Source organism: Moschus berezovskii, chromosome 17, assembly GCF_049115385.1.
Source record: "Moschus berezovskii isolate FMDL1 chromosome 17, NW_MosBer_1.0, whole genome shotgun sequence".
NCBI classification, from domain to species: Eukaryota; Metazoa; Chordata; class Mammalia; order Artiodactyla; family Moschidae; genus Moschus; species Moschus berezovskii.
This window is the reverse complement of record NC_142476.1, coordinates 50,801,219-50,825,374: the sequence shown is the minus strand read 5'-3', so window position 1 is coordinate 50,825,374 and position 24,156 is coordinate 50,801,219. Positions and strand designations below refer to the sequence as shown.

At 40.8% G+C, this 24,156-nt stretch overlaps 1 protein-coding gene across 8 annotated transcripts in view; it reads right to left on the bottom strand.

The window, feature by feature from the left end:
* Positions 1-24,156, bottom strand: part of VPS13D (vacuolar protein sorting 13 homolog D) — a 273,340-nt gene that overhangs the window by 90,855 nt on the left and 158,329 nt on the right. For 7 of the 8 annotated variants that reach the window (XM_088845450.1, XM_088845451.1, XM_088845449.1 and 4 more), the window contains 3 exons: positions 21,898-22,046; positions 8,111-8,245; positions 6,797-6,964 (listed from right to left, as the gene is read on the bottom strand). In XM_088845450.1, the coding sequence (XP_088701576.1) occupies positions 6,797-6,964; positions 8,111-8,245; positions 21,898-22,046 (452 nt within the window). Of the gene's footprint in view, positions 1-6,796; positions 6,965-8,110; positions 8,246-21,897; positions 22,047-24,156 lie in introns of those variants that run through there. The other variant, XR_016039627.1, reaches the window with a different exon arrangement.

The following is a 24,156-nucleotide window of genomic DNA, read 5'->3' as shown; positions in this document are numbered from 1 at the left end:
CATGTTCTCTCTAGTGCCTGGAAGAAAGCCTCATACACACAAAGGAGAAACAATATACAGGGGTAAAAACAAGGTCTTTAGAATTAGTTGGACTTGGTTTCATATCATTCCTATCATTTCCAGTTGCACGACCTTGAAAAAAATCTCTTTAAGTCTCAGTTTCTTGATTTGAAGAATAGAGCTTAACATACACAAGACAATGTATGTAAGGAGCCTAAAAGAAGGCCTGACAAAGAGAAGACGTTCAAGTAATGTTTATAAATGAGTATGTTCTCCATAAAGAGACAGGGAGTTTCAACCTTGTTCCCACATCTTTTTCCTACTAATGCTGCCTGTACCAAGAAACATATAAAACTATTGGGTCTTTATCCAATTCAAAACAAACAAAACTGATCTAAAACAATAAAACAATGGTTAAAGCTATGTAGAATAAAATGCTATTAACTAAAACTAACAGAAAATTCATATCTCCTTGACAAAAATTTAGATCTGTAGAATTTGAGCTGGGAAATTTGAGCTTGGTAGAAATAAATGCTCCACAGTCAAAGAGACAAATAAACCCATCACACAACTGTAAAAGTTATCAGTAAAACTAACCTTTAGTGAATAAGGAACAAAAATTTAAATTCCATGAACAACAACTGACTTTGATGAAAAAACTCTTAGTCCAAAAGAGGCAAAAACCATAACTGAAAAAGACACACATACCCCAATGTTCACTGCAGCACTATTTACAACAGCAAGGAGATGCAAGCAACTTAGATGTCCATTGACAGATGAATGGATAAAGAAGTTGTGTTATATATATATACAATGGAATATTACTCAGCCATAAACAGGAATGCATTTGAGTGAGTTCTAATGAGATGGATGAACCTACAGCCTATTATGGAGTGAAGTAAGTCAGAAAGTACATGCAGAGTACATCATGTGAAATGCCGGGTTGGATGAATCACAAGCTGGAATCAAGATTGCCAGGAGAAATATCAACAACCTCAGACATGCAGACGATACCACTCTAATGGCCAAAAGTGAAGAAGAACTAACTGAAGAAGAGCTATTGATGAGAGGGAAAGAGAAGAGTGGAAAAGCTGGTCTAAAACTCAACATTCAGAAAACTAAGACTGTGGCACCCAGTCCCATCACTTCATGGCAAATAGAAGGGAAAAAAGTAGAAGCAGTGACAGATTTTCTCTTCTTAGTCTCCAAAATCACAGTGAACAGTGACTGCAGCCATGAAATTCAAAGACACTTACTCCTTGAAAGGAAAGCTATGACAAACCTAGACAGTATATCAAAAAGCAGAGATAATCACTTTGCTGACAAATGTCCATATAGTCAAAGCCATGGTTTTTCCAGTAGTCATGGACAAATATAACAGTTGGACCATAAAGAAGGCTGAGTGCTGAAGAATGGATGCTTTTGCATTGTGGTGCCAGTGAAGACTCTCAAGAGTCTCTTGGACAGAAAAGAGACCAAAGCAATCCATCCTAAGGTAAATCAACCCTGAATATTCATTAGAAGGACTGATGCCGAAGCTCCAACACTTTGGCCAACTGATGCAAAAAGCTGACTCGTTGGAAAAGACCCTGATGCTGGGAAAGATTGAGGGCCAGAAGAGAAGTGGGAAGCAGAGGATGAAATGGTTATACAGCATCACTGATGCAATGTACAAGAATTGAGCAAACTCTGAGAGACAGTGAAGGACAGGGAAGCCTGGTGTACTGCAGTCCATGGGGTCACAAAGAGTCGGACATGACTAGCGACTGAACAAGAAGTCAGAAAGAGAAAAACAAATATCCTATACTAACGCATATATATAGAATCTAAAAAGATGGTACTGATGAACCTATCTGCAGGATAGCAATAGAGATGCAGGCATAGAGAACAGGCTGTGTGCACAGTGGGGGAAGGACAGCGTGGGACAAACTGAGACAGCTGCATTGAAACATACACATCACCCTATGTAAAACAGATAGTGGGAATTTGCTGTACGATACAGGGAGCTCAGCGAGTGCTCTGTGACAACCTAGTGGGGTGGGATGGGGTGGGAGGTGGGAGGGAGATTCAGAGGGAGGGGACATATGTATGCCGATGGCTGATTCATGTTGATGTATGACAGAAACCAACACAAAATTGTAAAGAAATTATCCTCCGATTAAAAATATATAAATTAATTTTTTTAGGAAAATTATTAAAATATTTGCATTCATGAGTGTACAGTCAAAACATTACTGGGATCAGAAAAGTACACAAGATGAAGAGCATCTTATATTGCCTTGATGAGGACACAGAGAGAGGGATGGAAAGTGGGACAGAGCAGATGATGATGATCAAAAGTGCTCCACTCCTTAGCTGGAAGAAATTATGCTATTGGCTTTCTTCCCTTAGGAAGACCAGATGACAGCTGTGCAGAGAAAACACTGAGTTTCTACAGGGGCAGAAAAGTGAATGGAATCATTTGTTCTACTCTTAACATCTGAGACTTTCTTAGTTTACAAAGAACTTTTAAAAAAATTTAAGAATAACTATGCAATATTCCTATAAGTAATGAAAATAATCACAAAATAATTACAGAGAGAAGGGAATGAGAGTCTAAGAGAGGAAATTTGTTCAATGGATGTCCCCCCGCCATGAATTCTCTGGCTTTCAGAGAGGTTAGAGGGTCTTATATTCAAATGACTCCCAACAGGGAAAAGTATGCTTTTTTCATTCATGCTGCAGAGAGAAACCTGCTCCTCTGACAAGGTTTTAGAATCCGAAATCCTGTGCTTTTCTTAAATAAATCATATTCCTACAAAGGATTCCAGGAGCAACCATCTTGTCATGGCCTTAGGAACAGGATCAAATCTCTGAGGTTCTACTCAAAGCGTGTGAGTTCTTTTGCCAAGATCCAGGCAAAGGGGTCATGGACAGATGCTCACAGCTTGGTGGCTAACCCTAAATCATATCACCTTTGATCTGGAATCCACAGGTGATTTCTGGGGGCTGGGAGACCAGAAGAAGAGGCTAAGAGAAATAAAGGGATAAAAGGCAGAGATTACCTCCTAGTTGTAGCTCCTTGATGCTAACAGTAAATAAAGTAAACAACAGCTTAAAATATAATGAGAAATTCCAGAAGTGGACATGATAGACCGGAAATTAAAAATGTTCTGTGAAGAATTCATATCTACCCACAGACAACTAAGACCTGCAGATCTATTACCTTCTTATGACAGAATGATTTTCCTTTTAATTTGATGGAGAGGGTTGTTACCTCTTCATCTCCTTTGCTCCTCAGTGGGGACAAGGGAAAGTACCAACACCTTCTTACAGGTTAAACAAAACAAAAACAAAAAACTAAAATCTCTTGAGACAGACAGAGAGAAAGGTTATTTAAAGGCAGGAATGGGCAGAACCCAGGTTTTCTGACTACGAGGTGCCTTCAGCGCTCAACCCTATGCCTGCAATAGTGACTTATGATCTCAAGAGGCATGAAGCTCTCTGACAATCCAATAAAAACTTCAGATCTTTGTTCCAGGAAAATACACACACACACAAACACACACACGCACAATATTTATAATTAATTTTAAGAGATTTATGGGGCTATTCAACTCCATCCAAAACCTACTAAACCAAGCCTTTTGGACTTTGCAGCCAAGAAGGGCTGACAGGAGGGGGCTTGGTGAGGTGTAGTTCTGCCTTGTCTGACCCCGTTCTTTAATCACTGGAACTCAGGCACTCTTTAAAGGAATACTTTCCACAGGCCAACAGTTGATTACTGTGGTCATTTGCACTTCCTTAAACTCTTCTTGTATACACAGAAAAGCAAACAAAACATTCCCCCAAAGCAACATGAAAGGTCTGATTGCAACCCACAAAACTACAAGAAAACGGAGATCTGCAGCCAAATTGCATACATGCAGAATCATAGTTAACCTGAATGGGCATTCAGCGGACAGACCTGGACTTTGACCCTACCATTTCCAAAATGAAGTAGTAATTTTAAGTTTCTTTGCTTTCTCATGATAGATAATGTGGACTAATTGCTATAGCACATCCAGGGTTTGGGGTATCAAAATAAATTACACAGCTATTCCTCTGAGTAGCAGTCTGTGATGCCCATTCTGAAGAGCTCACTAAAGGCAAGAAAAAACATGAAGGACACCAACCCTATGGGAAGTAGGGTTCCCACTCAAGTGAAAGTCACTCAGTCGTGTCCGACTCTTTGTGACCCCACAGACTATACTAGTAGTAAAGAACCTGCCTACCAATGCAGGAGACATTAAGAGACAACGGGTTCAGTACCTGGGTTGGGAAGATCCTGTGGAGGAGGGAATGGCAACCCACTCCAGTATGATTTCCTGGAGAATCCCATGGACAGAGGAGCCTCATGGGCTACGGTCACACAGAGTCAGACATGACTATGACTTAGCACAGCACAATGGTTTCCTGGTGACCAAAGTCTGAAGATTTTACACTGATGCAAACCAAAGAGTCAAATGAAAACTCCTTTCTCTTGTTCAGTCTGTGTTTTTCAAAATTTTCGTAATGTCATACCTCACTTTATTTTCACAGTAAGCTATAAGGTCAGGGCATATTCCAGGTTAAGGAAGACCTCTAAATAGATGATGTGTCTTGTATTTTTCAAGTGAAAACAAAGCCCAGGGGAACAAAAATAAAAAACGAAGTATAAAAACAAAGACACTGTCCTATGTTAATTAGTTTTAAAAAATTAAGTAAGATCCTTAAACTAAGCATTTACATTTAAATTTTTTTCGAAGTATAGCTAATGCACAAAGTTATATAAGCTACAGGTGCACAGAAGTAAATATGTTAAGTGCATATGTTTATAACCAGTTCAGTAGCTAACAGAACATTGAGGAACCTGTGCCACTTTTATGTTGCTGTCAGGGGTGAAGGTTCAAGGGCAGCAGAGGCAACGATTCAAGGCAGAAATGTGCAGACTCATTCAGACTTTGACCCTGAGTGTGTTTCTGAACCATGATTTAGACAGTCTCTTGCTTCTCTACATTCCACCCTTTCTCTAAAAGTAAGAGTACTGCCTGCTTTGAACCACAAGTCAAACAGTACATTTTGTTCTGGTTTAACTCTAAGTCCAGCACAGGCATACCTCAGAGAGACTATGGGTTTCAATCTGGACCACCACAATAAAGCAAATATTGCAATAAACTGAGTTGCACAGATTTTTTGACTTCCCAATGAACATCAAGTCATGTTTATACTACAGTGCAGTTGATCAAATGCACGACAGCATTGTGTCTAAAAATATAAGGCACCTATCTTAATTTTTAAAATACCTTATTGCTAAAAAATGCTAACCACCATCCAAGTCTTCAGCGAATCATAATCTTTTTGCAAAACGAACATCAAAGATCAGTTATCACCATAACACATATAATGAAGAAGACTGAAATATTTCAAGAATTACCAAATGTGACAGAGACACAAAGTGAGCAGATGCTGTTGGAAAAATGGTGTTGACAGACTTGCTGGACACACAGGCATGCCACAAGCCTTCAATTTGTAAACAACTGTAAATAATCTGTGAGGCGCAATAAAAAGAGATCTGCTGGTACTGAAGAAACTGATCTCATTACAGGACCATCATCTCTAGGAAAGAGTGTGGAAAACAGGAATAAATCCCCAACTTGTGTACACTGTTACCAAGAGTGTTTTGCAATACAGAAATGTTGGCTGTTCAATTCCATTTCCTTCCCTGCTCGTCATCACGAATTCCTATATGGCACCTGAAAGGATCTCTACAGTGAAGCCACCATCCTCATGGTCATGACAGAAATGGGCCTGTGACTTTGCCATGGCAACGCACTATGGTAAACAAGTGGGGAGTACAGGTGCTTTCCCAATGCTGGTTCATTCATGAGAAGGACAGTCTCTAAAAGGACTCTACAGTGAGCTGACTGGAAGGGAAGGAAAGCAGAGTCTTTAGATGCGTTTTGTATGTTATGAAACGGCAACCCCCCCCTCCCCACCACCTTCAACTACCTTCACCTTTTCCAGCTTCACATGTAAAGTCAGCTTCCGCCAAAAATTAAACTGTGGAATAATAAGATGGCCACCAAACAGGAGGCCAACGCACAAAAAAGCCAACTAGAGAGCAAGACACAGGAGAATCACATTGTTGCCATTCTGCAGGTGACTTAGAGGCTCACTTCGCTCTAGAAGGCTGTACCTCAGTTTGGATTTTATCCTATGAGTTGTGGGGAATAACTGGTAGATTTTAGGCAGAAGAATCAAACTATGTTTTAAAAAGTGAGTTCAGGGATGTCCCTGGCGGTCCAGTGTTTAAGGCTTCACCTTGCAATGCAGGGGGCAAGGGTTCGATCCTCACTCGGAAACTAGGATCCCACGTGCCTCGAGGCCAAAAATCCAAAACAGAAGCAATATTGCAACAAATTCAATAAAGGCTTTAAAAATGGTCCACATCAAAAAATTCTTAAATAAATAAAATAAGAAGCGAGTTCATGCTGGTGGCACTGTGAAAGCTGTGGTGAAGTCTGGGGCGAGGAGGCTATGACAACCAGCCTGGAAACAGACAACCAACACTTGGACAGAGGCAGTGGGAATGCAGAGGAGGAAGAAGAGACAGTGCAGAGGTGCACTCGATGGACCGGGGCCTGGTTACAGGAGGTGAGGAAAAGACAGGGCATGTGGGCAGTGAAGCCGAGGCGATGCACGTAACTTTTCACAACCTGTTAATTATAAAAGAACTACAGTAATACAGAGGACTCTTGAGGCTGATTCCAGCGGAAGTGCACCTCGATTTCCTTACCTTAGCAGCAGAATTTGATACTCCATGGGTAACATTTCTGATAAGGCCCCCAACGTTTCCATACTTTATCAGTCCAGTCACCCCTTCAGAAACGTCATTCAAAAGCCCCATGGGGTTGCCAAGGAAGTCCACCGACCCCAGGATCCGGGCTGCCTGACTGAGGAGTTCCTGTCAAATGGAGCAGGGAAAGAAGAAAAAACCAGCCTCTTTTTATATCTGCAGGTTGAATGTCCCAAGCAAAAAGGTTATAAATCAGTCTTGTCCTCCATTCCCACCACCAATTGCCCTTTATTTCTCATCAATATTGAGCTCCTGCCCTTCCTAAGCTTCACCCTAAACCTCTCCCAATACACATATCCCAGAGGTTATCCTCAATACTCTCATATGTACTCTTCAAAGCCATTTAGAAGAAAAAAGCTATGAAACAGGAAAGACTCTACAAGTATTTATTAGTACACACATTGCACTCTTCTTTCCATCGTTCTATAAATATGGAATCAACAAGCAGCGGAGAGAATTTTTAAAGGAAAGTGAGGGAGGGATGTGGAGCCCCTCGGAGTCTGTGGAGCAGGCGGTATGCATAGAGCAGGCATGCTCAGACCTACCCTGCAACCCTCAACCTCCTGGACCTCCACAGCCTGACTCCACTGTCCAGTGACATCCGCTATCCCATCCTCCTCACAGTGAGGAAACATCACCAGTGAGCAAGATCAAGGAAGGAAGCAAGGAGGGAGAGGGAGAGACAGCAACAAGAACAGGACATACTTCAACTTTGACAGCTAATAAGTTTGATATGATCTTGACCTATCTAGTCATCGAAGAGTATGTATGTGCTGGCTTTGCATTTTGTTCTTTGCAGTCAGGATAATAAATGCAAAATGGAAAATGCCCAACTTGATTTAAAAAAAAAATTTAAGTTCAACTCTATGGCAGGATCTCATATGCTCCAAGAACACTGGTGTGGTTGTTCAAAGTAAGCCCATGCCCGGTAAACAGAGTTCACAGTCTTGTGTTAACATGAAAGCATCAATTAAACCCTTGGTAAGAGTTGTGACTGATCTAGTGGAAGGTCCTGAGACTAGTTCTAAGAAACAAGACTAACAGCTTGTAAGTCAGAGGCACTGTTTGGGGATTTTCATGATGTGTGTGGACTTCGTGGGCCACATAACTTCATGGGACCCCATAACACAATGGTCAGGGCTGAAATGTTCAGCTGGGCTGTTGGCAGTAATGTCTCAGTAACCAGAATTCCCAAACAACTAAAAGAAGCATTCCGCTCGTGCTCCAGCCACCGAGTACCACTCCAAAGCTCACCTCCTGGAAATGTTTGATGATATCATTGATGATGAAGTCCTTGGTCTCATAGGGATGCACTCGAGTGAATGGATCCAGATTGATCACGGCGTCTTCAAATCGAATCAGTGGAAATCCCAAGGTGCTTTTCAGGGCCTAGTTAGGGAAGAAAGGCAACAACACACTTCAGCCATACGATCGCCTTCCACGGTACTTAATGATTCCATGAAAACTACAAGTCATGTCAACTTTCCAATGGGAGTCAAGGTTATGATATTCATAAATAAAGATTTTCCAGGTAAACATTAGGAAGATACACACACACACAGAAGTATCATCCAAAGTAACATATTATCACATAGAAATAAATACTTTAGCTTCACAGCATAATTCTTTATGATCTGTTTTGGATCTATATGCTTGTCATGTTTTACTTCGGAGAAGGCAATGGCAAGCCACTCCAGTACTCTTGCCTAGAAAATCCCATGGACGGAGGAGCCTGATAGGCTGCAGTCCATGGGGTCGCTATGAGTCAGACATGACTGATCGACTTCACTTTCCCTTTTCACTTTCACACATTGGAGAAGGAAATGGCAACCCACTCCAGTGTTCTTGCCTGGAGAATCCCAGGGACGGGGGAGCCTGATGGGCGGCCATCTATGGGATCACACAGAGTCGGACACGACTGAAGTGACTTAGCAGCAGTAGCAGCAGCATGTTTTACTTTGTTTCTTTTTTTCCAGATTTTTTTAATGTAGACCATTTTTTATTTTTTTAAGTTTTATTTATTTTTTTTTAATTTATTTTTTTTATTTTACAATATTATATTGGTTGGTTTTGCCATACATTGACATGAATTCGCCCCAGACCATTTTTTAAAGTCTTCATTGAATTTGTTACAATATTGATTTTATGTTGTAGTGTTTTGGCCTTGAGGCATCTGGGATCCCAGCTTCCCGACCAAGAATCGAGCCCTGTCCCCCTGTACTGGAAGGCAGATTCTCAACCACTGGACCACCAGAGAAGTCCCATGTTTTACTTTTTGACTGAAATATACCACTCATATGGAAAGGTGTACTCATCAAATGAATGGTTCAATAATTTTTCTCCAAGTAAACACAACCACAGTGACAGACTTTATTTTCTTTGACTCCAAAATCACTGCAGATGATGACTGCAGCCAGGAAAGTAAAAGACGCTTGCTCCTTGGAAGAAAAGCTATGGCTAATCCAGATAGCGTATTAAAAAGCAGAGATGTTACTTTGCTGACAAAGGTCTGTATAGTCGAATCTATGGTTTTCCCAGTAGTCATGTATAGATGTGAGAGTTGGACCATAAAGAAGGCTGAACACCAAAGAATGGATGCTTCTGAGCTGTGGTGTTGGAGAAGACTCTTCAGAGTCCCATGGCCTGCAAGGAGATCAAACCAGTCAATCCTAAAGGAAATCAATCCTGAATATTCATTAGAAGGATTGATGCTGAAGCTGAAGCTCCAATACTTTGGCCACCTGATGCAAAGCACTGACTCATTAAAAAGACCCCAATGCTGGTAAAGATTGAAGGCAGGTGGAGAAGGGGAACAGAGAACAAGATAGTTAGATGGCATCACTGACTCAATGGACGTGAATTGAGCAAGCTCCAGGAGTTGGTGAAGGGAAGCCTGGTGTGCTGCAGTCCATGGGGTCACAAAGTGTCAGACAAAACTGAGGGACTGAACAGAAAACACAACCAAGTAACCACCACCTAGACTACAAAGGTGGTTATTATCCCCATCTTGGAAGCACCCAGCCCCTTGTGAACTCTTTGTCACGACTCCTTCGTTCCCTCAGGTCAACTATGTCTTGACTTCTATCATTATAGATGAGTTTTTCCTGCTTTGAATTTTACCTAAATGCAATCATCAGTATGGACTTGGTTGCATGTGGCTTCTGACATCAACGTTAAGTCTGTGAGAGTCACTAGGTTGTTGCACACAGCTGCAGTTTAAATATAACTGTCAGTGCTATGCAGTATTCCAACATATGAATGAAACACAGTTTATTTAACCACTGCTGTTGATGAACAGTTGTGCTGTTTCCAACTTTTTTTATGAATAGTGCTGTTATGAACATTTTTGGATGTGTCTTTTGGGGCACATTTGTACACATCTTTTTTTTTTTTTAATATCTACCTGGGAGTGGAACTGCTGGGTCATAAAGAATATACATGTTCAACCTTAGCCTATGCTGCCAAACAGTTTTCCATAGCAGCTGAACTGGTTTGGCTCCCCTGAAGCAGTCTATGAAATTTCCTGTTAGGCGACATCCTCGCCAACACTTGGTATAGAAAGTTTTTTAAAAAACAAATGTTCTGATGGGTGTGTAATGCTAACTCTGTGCGGTTTTAACCTCCATTTTCTTGTTCAAGGATGAGATTAAGCACCTGATAATGTACATATCAGCCTTGTGGATATACTTTTTTAAGTGCCTACTCAAAGCTTTTTCTCATTTGCACAGTGGATTGTCTGTTTTTTCCTTATAGTTTTGCAGGTGTTTTTCTTATACATTCTGTATACAAGTCTGTTTCATGAACATATTGCAAATATCCTCTCCCATTCTGTGACTTGCCTTACCACTCTTTGGTGCTTTTTGACAGCAAATATTCTTAGTTTTAATGAAATCCAACTTAACAATCTCTCCCTTTATGACAGGAACGGTCTATGCTGTAGTTAAGAAATTATCTACACTAAGGTCATAGAGATATTTGCATATATTTACTTGTAGAATTGTTTCACTCTTCACATCAAATCTACAACCTACTTGAACATGACGATATATATATTGAAAGCAGAGATCAAGAAGTATTCTATCCAAAGAGGTATCTTATCATCTTAATATTTATTGAAGGATCATCCTTGCCCTTATTGTAGTACAGTGCAATTCTGTCATAAGTCAAGTGACTGTACTCATGTGTCTGTTTCTGGATTCTCATTTTGCCCTGTCTTCTGCCAATACCACACTGTCTTAATTACTGTAGTTTTATAATAATTTTGAAGTCCAATAGTAAGCTCTTCAACTCTGTTCTTTTTTCTTCACAATTTTTGGCTACATTTTGCACTTTGCAAGCAAATTTCAGAATCAGCCTGTCAATCTGCCACAAAAAAAACTGCTAGAATTTTCATAATGATTGTATTGAATCTATACATCAATTTAAGAAATGACAACTTTACAATATTCAATCTTCCAGTGTATTAACGAGGTGCACCCCTTTATCTGCTTTTTATTTTTTCTCCGTAATATTTCATTGCTTTTTGTGCAGAGGTCTTGTACACACTGCTGGCTTTATTCCTAGGCATCAAGTGGTACAGTAAAAATGGCCACAAATTCTTTGCATCTTCTACCATTCCCCTTCCCTTCCATCGCTCAGTCGTGTCCAACTCTTTGCGACCCCGTGGACTGTAGCCTACCAGGCTTCTCCATCCATGGGATTCTCCAGGCAAGAATACTGGAGTGGGTTACCGTTTCCTTCTCCAGGGGATCTTCCCGACCCAGGGATCGAACCCGGGTCTTCCGCATTGGAGGCAGACGCTTTAACCTCTGAGCCACCAGGGAAGCCCCCTTCACCTGAATCTGCACTGACCATATAATTTATCTTAAACAATAAAACGCCACCTAAGTAACACTGAGCAATCTCTGACCTTTGGCCTCAAGAAATCCTGGAGCATCTCCTTCATCTATTTTGATGTTTCCACAATGTGAGGAATCCAAGACTAGCTTCTTTGAAAACAAGAGACCACGTGGAAGGGGGTTCTGTTGACAGCCAACAACAAGCACCTGACATGGTCATAAGGTCATCTTACACTGTTTGATCTCAGCTGACTGGCAGGGGACTGCAGTTACATCAATAACTACAGGTGAGCCCAGCAGAAACAGCACCTAGCTGAGTCCGGTCCAAATTACTGACGCACAGATTTGAGAACAAATCAAATGGTTGTTTAAAACTACTCAGTTTTGGCATGATTCATTACACAGTTAATAGATGATATTGTATTTGATGTTTTCTTAAATGGTGTTGTAAAAGCATCCTTCAATTTTTCCTTTTCTCTTTAATTGCTGCAGATGCGGAGAAGGCAATGGCAAGCCACTCCAGTACTCTTGCCTAGAAAATCCCATGGATGGAGGAGCCTGGTTGGCTGTAGTCTGTGGGATCGCTAAGGGTCGGACACGACTGAGCGACTTCACTTTCACTTTTCACTTTCACACATCGGAGAAGGAAATGGCAACCCACTCCAGTGTTCTTGCCTGGAGAATCCCAGGGATGGGGGAGCCTGGTGGGCTTCCGTCTATGGGGTCACACAGAGTCGGACACAACTGAAGTGACTTAGCAGCAGCAGCAGAAATACAATTGACTTTTATATAATGTCTTCAGGGACCTTGTTAAATTTACTTACCCATTCTCATAACTTAGTTGTACATTCTTTTAGATTTTCTAGGTAATCATGTTCTCTACAAATAATAAAGTTTTCATTTTCCTGTTCAGTCTTTGTATCTATTATTTATTTATCTTACTGGCTAGGATGTCCAACAAAACAGTAAACAGAAGTGGGGATAACAGCCATCCCTTCGTGCTTTCAACAGACCACCACCGAATATATTTGGGGTAGATTTCTCATGGAGACACATTGTCAGATCAAGGGAGTTCCTGTCTACTTTTTGCTTGCTGACTTCTCATAAATGGATGCTGAATTTTGTCAAAACATTTTGGTGCAACTATTGAGATAAGCCTATTTTTTCATTCTTTCATTTTGCTGATGTGGGAAATGATATGATTTATTTGGAAATGTAAACTTGTGAGCACATGTGCTCAGTTGCTCAATCATGTCCAACTCTTTGTGACCCCATGGACTATAGCCCACCAGGCTCCTCTGTCCATGGGATTCTCCAGGCAAGAATATTGGAGTGGACTGCCATTTTCTCCTCCAAAGAATCTTCCTGACCCAGGGATCCAAATCGTATCTCTTGCATCCCCTGCACTGGCAGACGGATTAACTTACACTTCTGGAATAAATATGATTTGGTTATAATATATTCATATAATTAGTCCTTGAACTACGTGGGGGTTAAGAGTGCCAATCCCCTACACAGTCAAAAAGCCTCATAAAGCTTTACAGTCAGCTTTCCACATTCACAGTTCTACAACCACAGACTTGACCAACCATGATCACGTAGTGCTACATTTATTGGGGGAAAAAAATCAGTATGTTATTGGCCCACGTAGTTCAAACCCACGTTATTCAAGGGTCACCTGTATTTTTCTTCTTATACATTGCTATATTTAATTTGATGATATTTTGTCCAATGTGTCTTGAACACATTTATATTTATATTTTAAATCATGTGTTTGATAATGTCAACATCTGATTTATCTGTTTCTAGTGTCTGTTTTCGGAGAAGGCAATGGCAAGCCACTCCAGTACTCTTGCCTAGAAAATCCCATGGATGGAGGAGCCTAGTGGGCTGCAGTCCGTGGGGTCGCTAAAAGTCGGACACGACTGAGCGACTTCACTTTCACTTTTCACTTTCACACACTGGAGAAGGAAATGGCAACCCACTCCAGTGTTCTTGCCTGGAGAATCCCAGGGACGGGGGAGCCTGGTGGGCTTCCGTCTATGGGGTCACACAGAGTCGGACACGACTGAAGTGACTTAGCAGCAGCGGCAGCAGCAGCAGTGTCTGTTTTTCCTCTTGGTAGGCCTGGTAACTTGTGATTGAATGCTACTTTTTGTATAAAAACTTGTAGATTTTAAATGAGTCTTTAGCTTCGGCAGGCAGTTAAAGGATGAGATGGTTAGGTAGCATCACTGACTCAATAGACATGAATTTGAGCAAGCAGGAGATAGTGAAGAACAGGGAAGCCTGGCGTGCTGCAGTCCATGAGGTTGCAAAGAGTAGGGCACGACTTAGCAACTGAACAACAAGGCAGTTAAAGGGGGTTAATCCATCCGGTGTTTTCAAGGCTGGCTTTCAGTCTTTGTAAAGCTGGTGAAGGACAGGGAAACCTGGCATGCTGCAGTCCATGGAGTCGCAAAGACACGACTGAGCAACTGAACAACAATAAAGATAATCTTGGTCTGTTTCCATCTTTATAAGGTTTGGTATAGTCCTTCAGCAGTCTCAACTGAAAACCAATTCCATCCCTCCACTTTCAATCTCCCCAGCACCATAAAACTGCTAAAAGATCTATTTAGTTAGCCTCTTGACTGCTGTTTTTTGCTTAGCTTCTCCTAGACTGCTTAGAAATTGGCATCTGCTTCAAGAAATAAACAGCTCAAGACTATAAGGGTCCTTGTTCTGCCTGTCCCTTCTCTGTAAGATATGAGCCCCTCCACACCTATGGTCAATTAATCTTCAACAAAGAAGGCAAGAATATACAATGGAAAAAAGACAGTCTCCTCAGCAAGTGGTGTTGGGAAAGCTGGACAGCCGCATGTAAATCAATGAAGTTAGAACACTCCCTCACACCATACACAAAAATAAACTCAAAGTGGCTTGGAGACTTAAAATATAAGACATGTCACCATAAAACTCCTAGAAAAGGACATAGGCAAAACATTCTCTGACATAAATTGTAGAAATGTTTTCTTAGGTCAGTCTCCCAAGGCAATAGAAATAAAAGCAAAAATAAATAAATGGGACCTAATCAAACTTGCAAGCTTTAGCACAGCAAAATAAACCATCAATAAAATGAAAAGACAACCTATGGGCTGGGAGAAAATACTTGCAAACAATGAGACCAACAAGGGCTTAATTTCCAAAATATTCAAACAGCTCATACAACTCAATAACCAAAAAGCAAGCAACCCAATCAGAAAATGGGCAGAAGACCTAAACAGACATTTATCCAGAGAAGACATACAGATGGGCAATAGGCACATGAAAAGATGCTCAACATCACTAATTATTAGAGAAATGCAAATCCAAACTATAATGATATACCACCTCACACCAGTCAGAATGGCAATCATTAAAAAGTCGATAAATAATAAATGCTAGACAGGGTGTAGAGAAAAGGGAACCCTCCTGCACTGTTGGTGGGATGCAAAATTTGTGCAGCCACTATGGAGAAGAGTACATGGAGGTTCCTTAAAAAACTAAAATTAGAGTTTTAGTTTTTTGATCCATATGATCCAGCTATCCTACTCCTGGGTATATATCTAGAGAAAACTCGTTGAAAAGGATACATGCACATCAATGTTCATAGCAGCACTATTTATAATAGTCAAGACATGGAAGCAACCTAAATATCCATTGACAGATGAACTGATAAGATATATATATATATACACACACAATGGAATACGACTCAGCTATAAAAAAAATTCAATCTGATGCTGAGAAAGATTGAAGGCAGGAGGAGAAGGGGACGACAGAGGACACAATGTTGGATGGCATCACTGACTCAGTGGACATGAATTTGAGCAAGCGCCGGAAGTTGGTGATGGACAGGGAACCCTGGCATGCTACAGCACATGGGGTCGCAAAGAGTCAGACACGACTGAGTGACTGAACAGTAACAATAAAAATAAAAAAAAGAAGAATGAAATAATGCCATTTGTAGCAACACAGATGAACCTAGAACTTATCATACTAAGTGAAGTAGTAAATGAGAGAAAGACAAATATCATACGATATCACTTACACACAGAATCTAAAACATGATACATATGAACTTATTTCCAAAACATAAACAGACTCAAAGACATAGAAAACAAACTTGTGGTTCCCAAAGGGGAAAGTGGTTAGGGGAGGATAAATTAGGAGTTTGGGATTAGCAGATACAAACTACCACATATAAAACAAATAAACAAGTTTCTACTACAAGCACAGGGAATTATACTCAATATCCCATAAAAACCTATAATGGAAAAGAAGATGAAAAAAAAATATGTATAACTGAATGACTTTGCTTTACACGTGAAACTAACATAGCATTGTAAATCAACTATATGTCAATAAAAAAAGATACGAGGCCCTCAATTACCAACTCTTTTAGTAGCAATGGAGTCTCGCTTTTGCTTGACCAGCCCATGAGACTGTCTAAAGCTTTACTCTGATTCTCTGACTTTTGAGAGCTGCCTTCCTGCTTGACTTCTCTTTCTCAATTAGAATTGTCTCAAAAATAAAACCAGAGTTAATGTTTGGCTCACCTGATTGAGTTTCTCTCCTCTCGTAAGTTGTGGACCCTCAAGTACTGACTTGGTAATTTTGCAATACCTTCAACAGACTTTTGGGCTTTTTTCAGTCTAGCTTTTCTTGTAGTTCTCAGCTGATTTGGGTCTGCTATAAGCCTGTCAACAATTTCTGGATATAGTCTGTTTTCCAATTATATTTTTATTTAACATGATTGACATTTAAGGATTTTAGAGAGCATGCCAAGTGCTCTCCTTTTTTAATATAAAAACACTTTTTCATTCATGCTAATAATGTCAGTAAATCTCTGATCTGTTTCAAATTTATTCTTATGTAGAGTGTGATAACAAATTTAACTTCATATTTTTCCATATCACTATCTGGATAGTCTAATAGCATTTTAGAACACCTATATATTCCCCATTGAATTAAAATGGCTTTATATTAAAAACTCATATGCAATTTAATGGACTTTCTACTTCATATTCTCTTATTTTTTAATCCTTCAGCATGTATCTTCAGAGTCTGTCTTAAATTCTTTTGGAATAGGAGCATGCTTAACTGAAATGAAACTACATAACTGAAGAAAAACGAGATGCAAATTTTTTAAAACCAAAGAGTGGGTTGAAATTCAGATTCAAAAAGGAAAAAGACTGACAAATTCAACAACATAAAGTAAAAAGCCTTTGTATGATTAAAAAACAATATGCTCACCAAAAGCAAAGAAAAAAGACAAGTGAAAAACCAGAGAAAGAATACTTGCAACTTACATCATAAACAAAACTTCTATAAAGAGTTTCTAAAATTATTAGTGATAAAAGACTAATAAAATTATTTTTAAAATGGACAAGTGATATGACCAGAGAGTTTAGTCCACTAGGTAAAAAATGACCCTTTTTGATAAACATAGGGTTAGAAGAGATGAAACAAACGGAAGAGTCAGAGGAGAGAACCAGAAAGGACATGGTCAAGAACAGGGCAGTCAATAGTATCGAACATGGCAGAGGGCCTTACAGAGATAGGACAGGAAAGAGTACCCCTGCACTGGTTGCCTTGGGAAGTCACTAGTAGCCTACTAAAAAGTTTCAGAACAAAACATTTTGGAGATTAACAGCATCCTCAAGTTTTAACTCAGCCTAACACTCTCATTTCTTTAAACAACAACAACAACAAAAATCCCAAAGAAACATTAAGTGGGTGTCCTAAACTCCCGTAGCCGATAACTAATAGATCGTAGATTTGAGCATGCACATTTTCACAACCGTGACTATCTGGGGGAAAGCATGAAGACCAGAATAGAGGATTATTTTATTTCTCCTGAAACACTTCCTGCTCCTCATTCATGCACACCTTGCGCATCCACATGGTGAGTGATGATGAAGTAAGCAGGCCCTACTTTCCCCGTTTCACTGATGAAGAAACCGAGGCCCGGCAGGCTTCACCATTTCGCTCAGAACCAAACAATAAATATGCTGGGAAACCCAGACACCAGCATCAGCTCAGCAGTCTGTTTTGGCAATACAGCTGAGCCTTACTTTCTTCTCAGAGAACAGGAAATGAGATCAAAACAAAGGAGATGGCAAAAAGCTTAGGACCCCAACTTCCTCACTGCAGCCAAACACTGAAGAACCACAGATGATACCAAAAAAACTTTAATACCTCTACTAAGTTGTCAAAACCGTCATGAGAGACACTATCCCCTTTCTGAGCGGCTAACGCACTTTGTCTGAACCAAGGAAATATTCTGGCCTTTCAGTAAAAAGTCGCCTTTATCTGGTACTGCTGTGGGGCCTCCCACAGTGGAAAAAGCTGCTCTACGGCACACTGGTATGAGTTACTCTGCCACCTTCAGGTCACTCTGGCGAGTCAAAGCACGGGAGACGGGAGGGCAAGAGCCCATCAGGGCTTTTTCTTGCAGTAACTAAATGACTAATCAAATACAGTAGTGTACAAAGTTGATGCTTATTTACTCAAGTAGCAGACAGTTTCCTGTTATAAAATGGACACTGGAGAAGGCAATCTGTGCTTGTAAGTTCCTCATAAAAATAGGAAACCGTCCATTCCTACCTCCGCCAGACCAAAAAAAAACCTGCTGAAGTCTTGCAGAAACTTTAGAGTTAAAGAAGAAATACCTGTCCATATGCCACAAGGTCTCAGATGACAAGCAAGTCCCTGGGCCACGTCCTTCCCTTCTCAGTTTATCCTGCACTAAACAAAACTGTCTGGAATTCATTCTTTAAAGGTTTATTTATGGTACACAGAGACTGTTTATGTGAAGCAGGGTATTTGCCCATTTTCCTCTTGGGACAGTGTTTAAAACTACAGGGATATTTCCCTCTCTGGCACTTTCTGAAATACAATTAACAATACTGGATCTTTTTTCCTTTTAACAAATCTGGTTTTTATTTAGGGAGGGGAGGAAAAAAGTAAAGGGTCTGAAGTTTCCCAACAAATTATTTCAAGCCTTTGAGAAGACAGTTTTAGGCTTTTTAAATAGTGTCTTTGTTTGAAATTCCCCCTTACCCCCACCCTCTTGCTCTCTGACCATTAAAATGTGGGTTTTCTTCCAAACTAGATTGCTCAATTAAAGCCCTTCTTTTGTAATACCCCAATGCTCTAAATGGGAAAGGGACTGCTGTAGGCCACCTTGTGAAACCTTTTAAAGGTTCCTGGACTCTTTTGATCTTTTTTTTAAAAAAAGGCAAAGAACACATAAACTACCTGGCATTTTCCATATCACTCTGCTGCTCTCTAATATGCAAACTTGGAAGAATAATGGAGAAAGAGGGGTGGGGTGGGTGGGGGTGGGGAATGCCCTGCTCTCCTTTCTGCATTTGTGAGATGGAGCTATTATCTCCCCCTTCTTCCATCGCAGAGCAAGGAATCCAATCAAGCTAGCACCTGTGAGACTGCTCTGAGTCCTCTGAACAGACACTCTATCTGGCAATAATGTACCCTCACTGTAAACCTGGAGAGACTTCCCTCTGAGACTTCTGACAGCCTCATTTCTGGTCTGGAGTCAAGAGAATCAAGATAATTATTCCTTCAATACCAAAGACACGGTTACCTTTTAGTCAGACTCTCATGATTCCTGCTCTGGGACGGGACTCCATTCTTTTAGCCGTTATCTATTCATCTCAAAGAGAGGACTGCAATTCCCAAGAGCTGCTCATCAAGGGATATTACTCTGTTAGAAAACTCTTTGAATAAACGACATTATTTTATGGGTCCCAGACTCCATGAGGAGAACTCAAGACACAATGAAATGGTGACTTCCACAAGCTGAGGATTTAATATTGATGTCCCAATTTCCACCGCCTGGCGTGAGACATTAACGTATCACATTCAGGGTTCCCCCTGCCCACACCTCATAACTTTGGCCTTCAGTACAGTGCCAAATGAAATATTAGACCTCGATGGTTGCTAGTTTATTGCATGCAAAGCAAACTGGCGAGCGTCAATACCCTGGAACTGGGGATCTGGAGTCACTTCAACTGGAGAAAATCACACGGCATTTGTCAGTCTGGGGGGAAGTTTTCTACTGGGAACAATCTGAAAGGGAACAGTTAGGTGTCTGTGTTTCTTAGTAAGATGATTTAAAAAACAAGAAGTCCTTAACTCTCAGGAAATGCTTGACATTGGTCTGCTGGGCGAGTGCCAAGTGTTCTGGGGGAATATATACTTTATCAAACAAACCCATTCCGAAAGGTCACATAAGTCAAGTGGATACTTGTGAATATGAGCAAGATAGTGGTTTTCCCACGGTTTTTCCCTCACTCCCATGCTGATCATAAGTATCTTCAGTCTCCTGGGGAACATGAAGTTAAAGCAAATTAAGCCAACGGGACAGTCCATCGAGAAGGCGCTATTCTCAGGATGGTTGCAGATCTCCTGGTTCCCGACCAGCACTCCCAACCACTCACCCCACTTGCTGCCTTAATGAAACTATCACCCTGGTCCTGTCCTGATCCAAATAGGACCTGATGTGGACCAGGCTGCTGTCCTATTACCTATAAGTCTATTTTGGAAGTTGTGAGCAGGCAAATAGTGGGCCGCATGAGGCCTGCCTGTGTGTTCTGTTAGGCCCACAAGGTTGAAAAACAAAAACAAAAAAATTCAAATGGATTGCCAACACTTAAAGACCAGGAGATTCCACATAAAAGTCCAGATTTCTGGCTTCACTTTAAGAATTCTGAAGATCTGGCAGCTCTGGGTTCACGTTACCGTGTGACAATAGGCTGGAGCTGAGCTGCACTGCCCATTTCAGATGGAGTGTGCACACGCTGAGGGCTGTGCACACACTGAGGGCCGTGTCCCCGCTGGGCTGCTTCACTTGTTTGCAATGTGGACAGACCCAGAGGTGTGGATATTTATGACTCCAGTTTTACTACTTATTTGTTCATGTCTCTATCTCCTTCCACTCAGAGAGACCACCTTGCAGCATCTTCAAGGAGGCAGCATGTGGCAGCGGGAGTCTTAGACCGGTGAAGAGGTAGACACCATCATAACCATCTTTAAGAGCAATAGAGCAAAGAACCAGAAGTAACGGGTGCCAGCTGCAGGGAGGCAGATGGAGACTCCACCCAAGGAAAGGCTTTGTGACATTCACCCAGTTCTCCTCCTGCTCCTACCATTATCTATCTATTTCTACATTACCTATCTATATTATCTTCAATGACAAAGCCCTGCGAACTTCAAAATCCTTGTTTATCAAGCAGGGGATAAGGACACATGGACCTCTAAAATTCCTGATTTCTTATACACTAAGGGGAAGCTCAGTATAGGGGGGAAATGTGTATGGACTTTTGAGTCAAATATTGTATCAGAATTTGAGGAACATCCCTTAATTTTTAATAGATTTTACTGTAGAAAATAAAGACAGTATTCAGACTGCACCTGTCAAGTATACATCCAAATGCTCTATAAGAGTGTCACAACCTGGTACGGTGGGGTGGGGGGGGCCCACATCTCAGTCAGTATGTGACCCAGTCGTCCCTGAAGGTGGTAGACATTTCTACTGTCAACCATTCAAGAAGGGATGAATACTTAGAGAGGAGGAGAGAAGGAGGGCAGGTGAGTCTTGGGCATGAAAAGAAGATACGGTCCGGGCTGCAGCTTTTCTCTCAAGTCTGGGAGCAGCCCAGGAGATGGGCTTTTGCCTCACTGAGATAAGCCACGGGCTAACGGGCTAAGCAGAGGGCAGATGGGTTTTTATGAAATTCTGTGTTTATTCTTTTGTTACTCTTTAATCTTCAGTAAAGTCATACTTAAACAATAAAAAAAAAAAAGAAAGAAAGGTACAGTTGACCCTTGAACAACATGGGTTTGAACTGCGTCGTCCACTTACACGTGGATTTTTTTCAGTGGTACGCACTTGGCTGCAGAACCACACGTGCAGAAGGCCAGTGATAACTTCTATGCAGATTTTCAAGTTCAAGGAGGATGGGTGCTCCTAACCCCCGTGTTGCTCCAGGGTCAACTGTACATACACATGTGAATTGATAAACTGTCTCAAAAAGGAAAACCTGTAAAAATATCTGCTACAAATGATGAGGCTGGACAGGAAAAGGCAGGTAGTAAGCACACTCATTCTTTTCCCAGGAAAAGGGGTTTTTAGAACTTCCCCGGTGAGCAGCTCACCTTAAGGTCCAGCGGAAGCTTGTTGGAGGTGAACACGCTCAGCTTGATCTGGGGAATACTGATTTTGAGATTCTCAAAGTAGTATCGGATTGGCGTCCCACCTTGCTCAGCTGTCTTTTCGTGGAGGTTTTCATCATATTTTTCCACCTCTGGCACAAAGGTAGAATTGTTTTGTTTTGTTTTTTAAATAAATCCCCTTAAAAGTCTCATGATTCAAATACTTTAGGCATATTGAAAAGAAATTCATAGGAAGATGAAAACATTTCTCTCTCTAAATTTAGCTTTTCAGGGTTCAGTAATACATACAGCGTCCTGATATCACTTCTATATAAAAGCAGATCTGGTTCACGTTGTTTATCAGAAAAGTACAATAGCTTAAACTACTGATTTGCTTCTCTGCACCACCTGGCAGATATAATCTCTGGAAAAAATAATCCAGGTGGGAAAGTCAAAGGTCATGGGGCAACGCACTTTCTAGAAACTCTGTCCTAATCATCATTATTATTACTATAAATGACCCAGATTATTTGAATTTATTTCAGAAAATGATATCAAAATAAGTACTTGGAGCATAGTTTCATTCAGTCATAATGAACATGACCAATTAAATGATGAATCTGAGCAAAACATAATGTCTTAAAAAGAAACAGAATGCAGGCTATAAAGAACCGATATCAGGACAAGGGATGCTCTCTCTCCCACACAGTGGACATTATTTATTTATTTATCTAGTTATTTATTTTTTGTCACACTGTGAAGCCTGTGGGATCTTACTGCCCTGACCAGGGATCGAACCTGGGCCCTTGGTAGCGAGAGTATAGAGTCCTAACTACTGGACTGCCAGGGAATTCCCACTGGACATCACTTAAATAGCACATGGAAGCAGATTACTCACTTGTTATCTCATGAAGTAAAAGGGACAAACATGAGCTAACATACAGCAGTGTGCTCTTCAGTTTGATGCTGGTCCCCACATCTGTGTGGGCAGCTCATTTGCACTTGGATTTATGAGCCTTAGAAATAAAACCAAAGGGACTATACATAGCTACACATCAAACAAATTTATACTGGAAGCTTTTATAGTTCTATTTATAGAAAGAGGAGAATAGGTTTAACAACAACAACAAAAAAAGGCAGCACAACAAAGACAGGCTTATCCGTATTCAGGGAACAGGAATAGTTATAGAAAGTGGAGGAGATTCCTCAGTGAAAGGCAGGCAAGGATTTTATAAAAGTCTAAATCCACTAGACAATGCATGGGGAGAAATTTATTTAGAGCAACTTACAAGAAGAGCATGTCCAATCAAATTTAAAGTAAAACTTCCCAGGAAGTTACCCAAAGAGAACAGATACCTGGCAGCAGGCTCAAGTGGCTTTCTGAATACAAACACACACTGGCGTTTCCACCCAAAGTGGAGAACGTGGCATTAGACAGACAGGATCTTGCTCTTGACCCCAAATACACTTAAAGCTTAAATTCTAAGTCTGGGATAAAAAGAGCAAAAACATTTTTCTTGCACTGTGTGCATGTATGTTCCTATTTCACAGATCCCCAGGAATTTTCTTCCCCCTAGCCAACATGGGCAGATAAACATTAAAAGTCTCAATTTTATCACTTCTTTTAGGCTTAATATTTAGTTTTCAAAAGACTAAGCATTACTGACTTCTTTCTAAGCTGTATAAACAGTCTTGAAAGGCCATGATGAGGATCTGAAACAAAGAGACGACAGCTAAATAATTTCTGGAGCATCACTGGAAAATTTAGGTTTTTCAATAGCTTATCTTACTCCCCTCTCCAAAAATAGTAAAGTAACTGGAAACCTCTGTAATTACATTAAGGCATAAGGGTACAGATGTGAAAAATATAAAGTTAAGGGGTTGAGGCTAGCCAATTTTCTTCCTCAGCTAAACCAAAGGAACTGCTGAAGGGATTTCTGATTCTTGGCCCTGAGTCTGTTTAATAAACAAAGGTTAGGAAACAAAGTGGTCTGCTAAATGAATATCATTTCTGCCATCCTAAAGCAGATGTGTCAAAAAAAATAAAAACAAAGAGGAACAAAAGACTGCTTCCCAAAGGCTCGCCCTGGGTATGCTTGGGTTCCGGAAGGCCCTCCGTATGAAGGTATACCTCACTACCTCTCAATGGGCAACACTGAGAAAGAGAACTGGGCCACAAGCCTTAGCTTCCTCACTCAGACCGCGAATTGTTGCCAGGCATCTAGAGGCTACATATTTTCACAAGCAGACTAAAAAACGCCA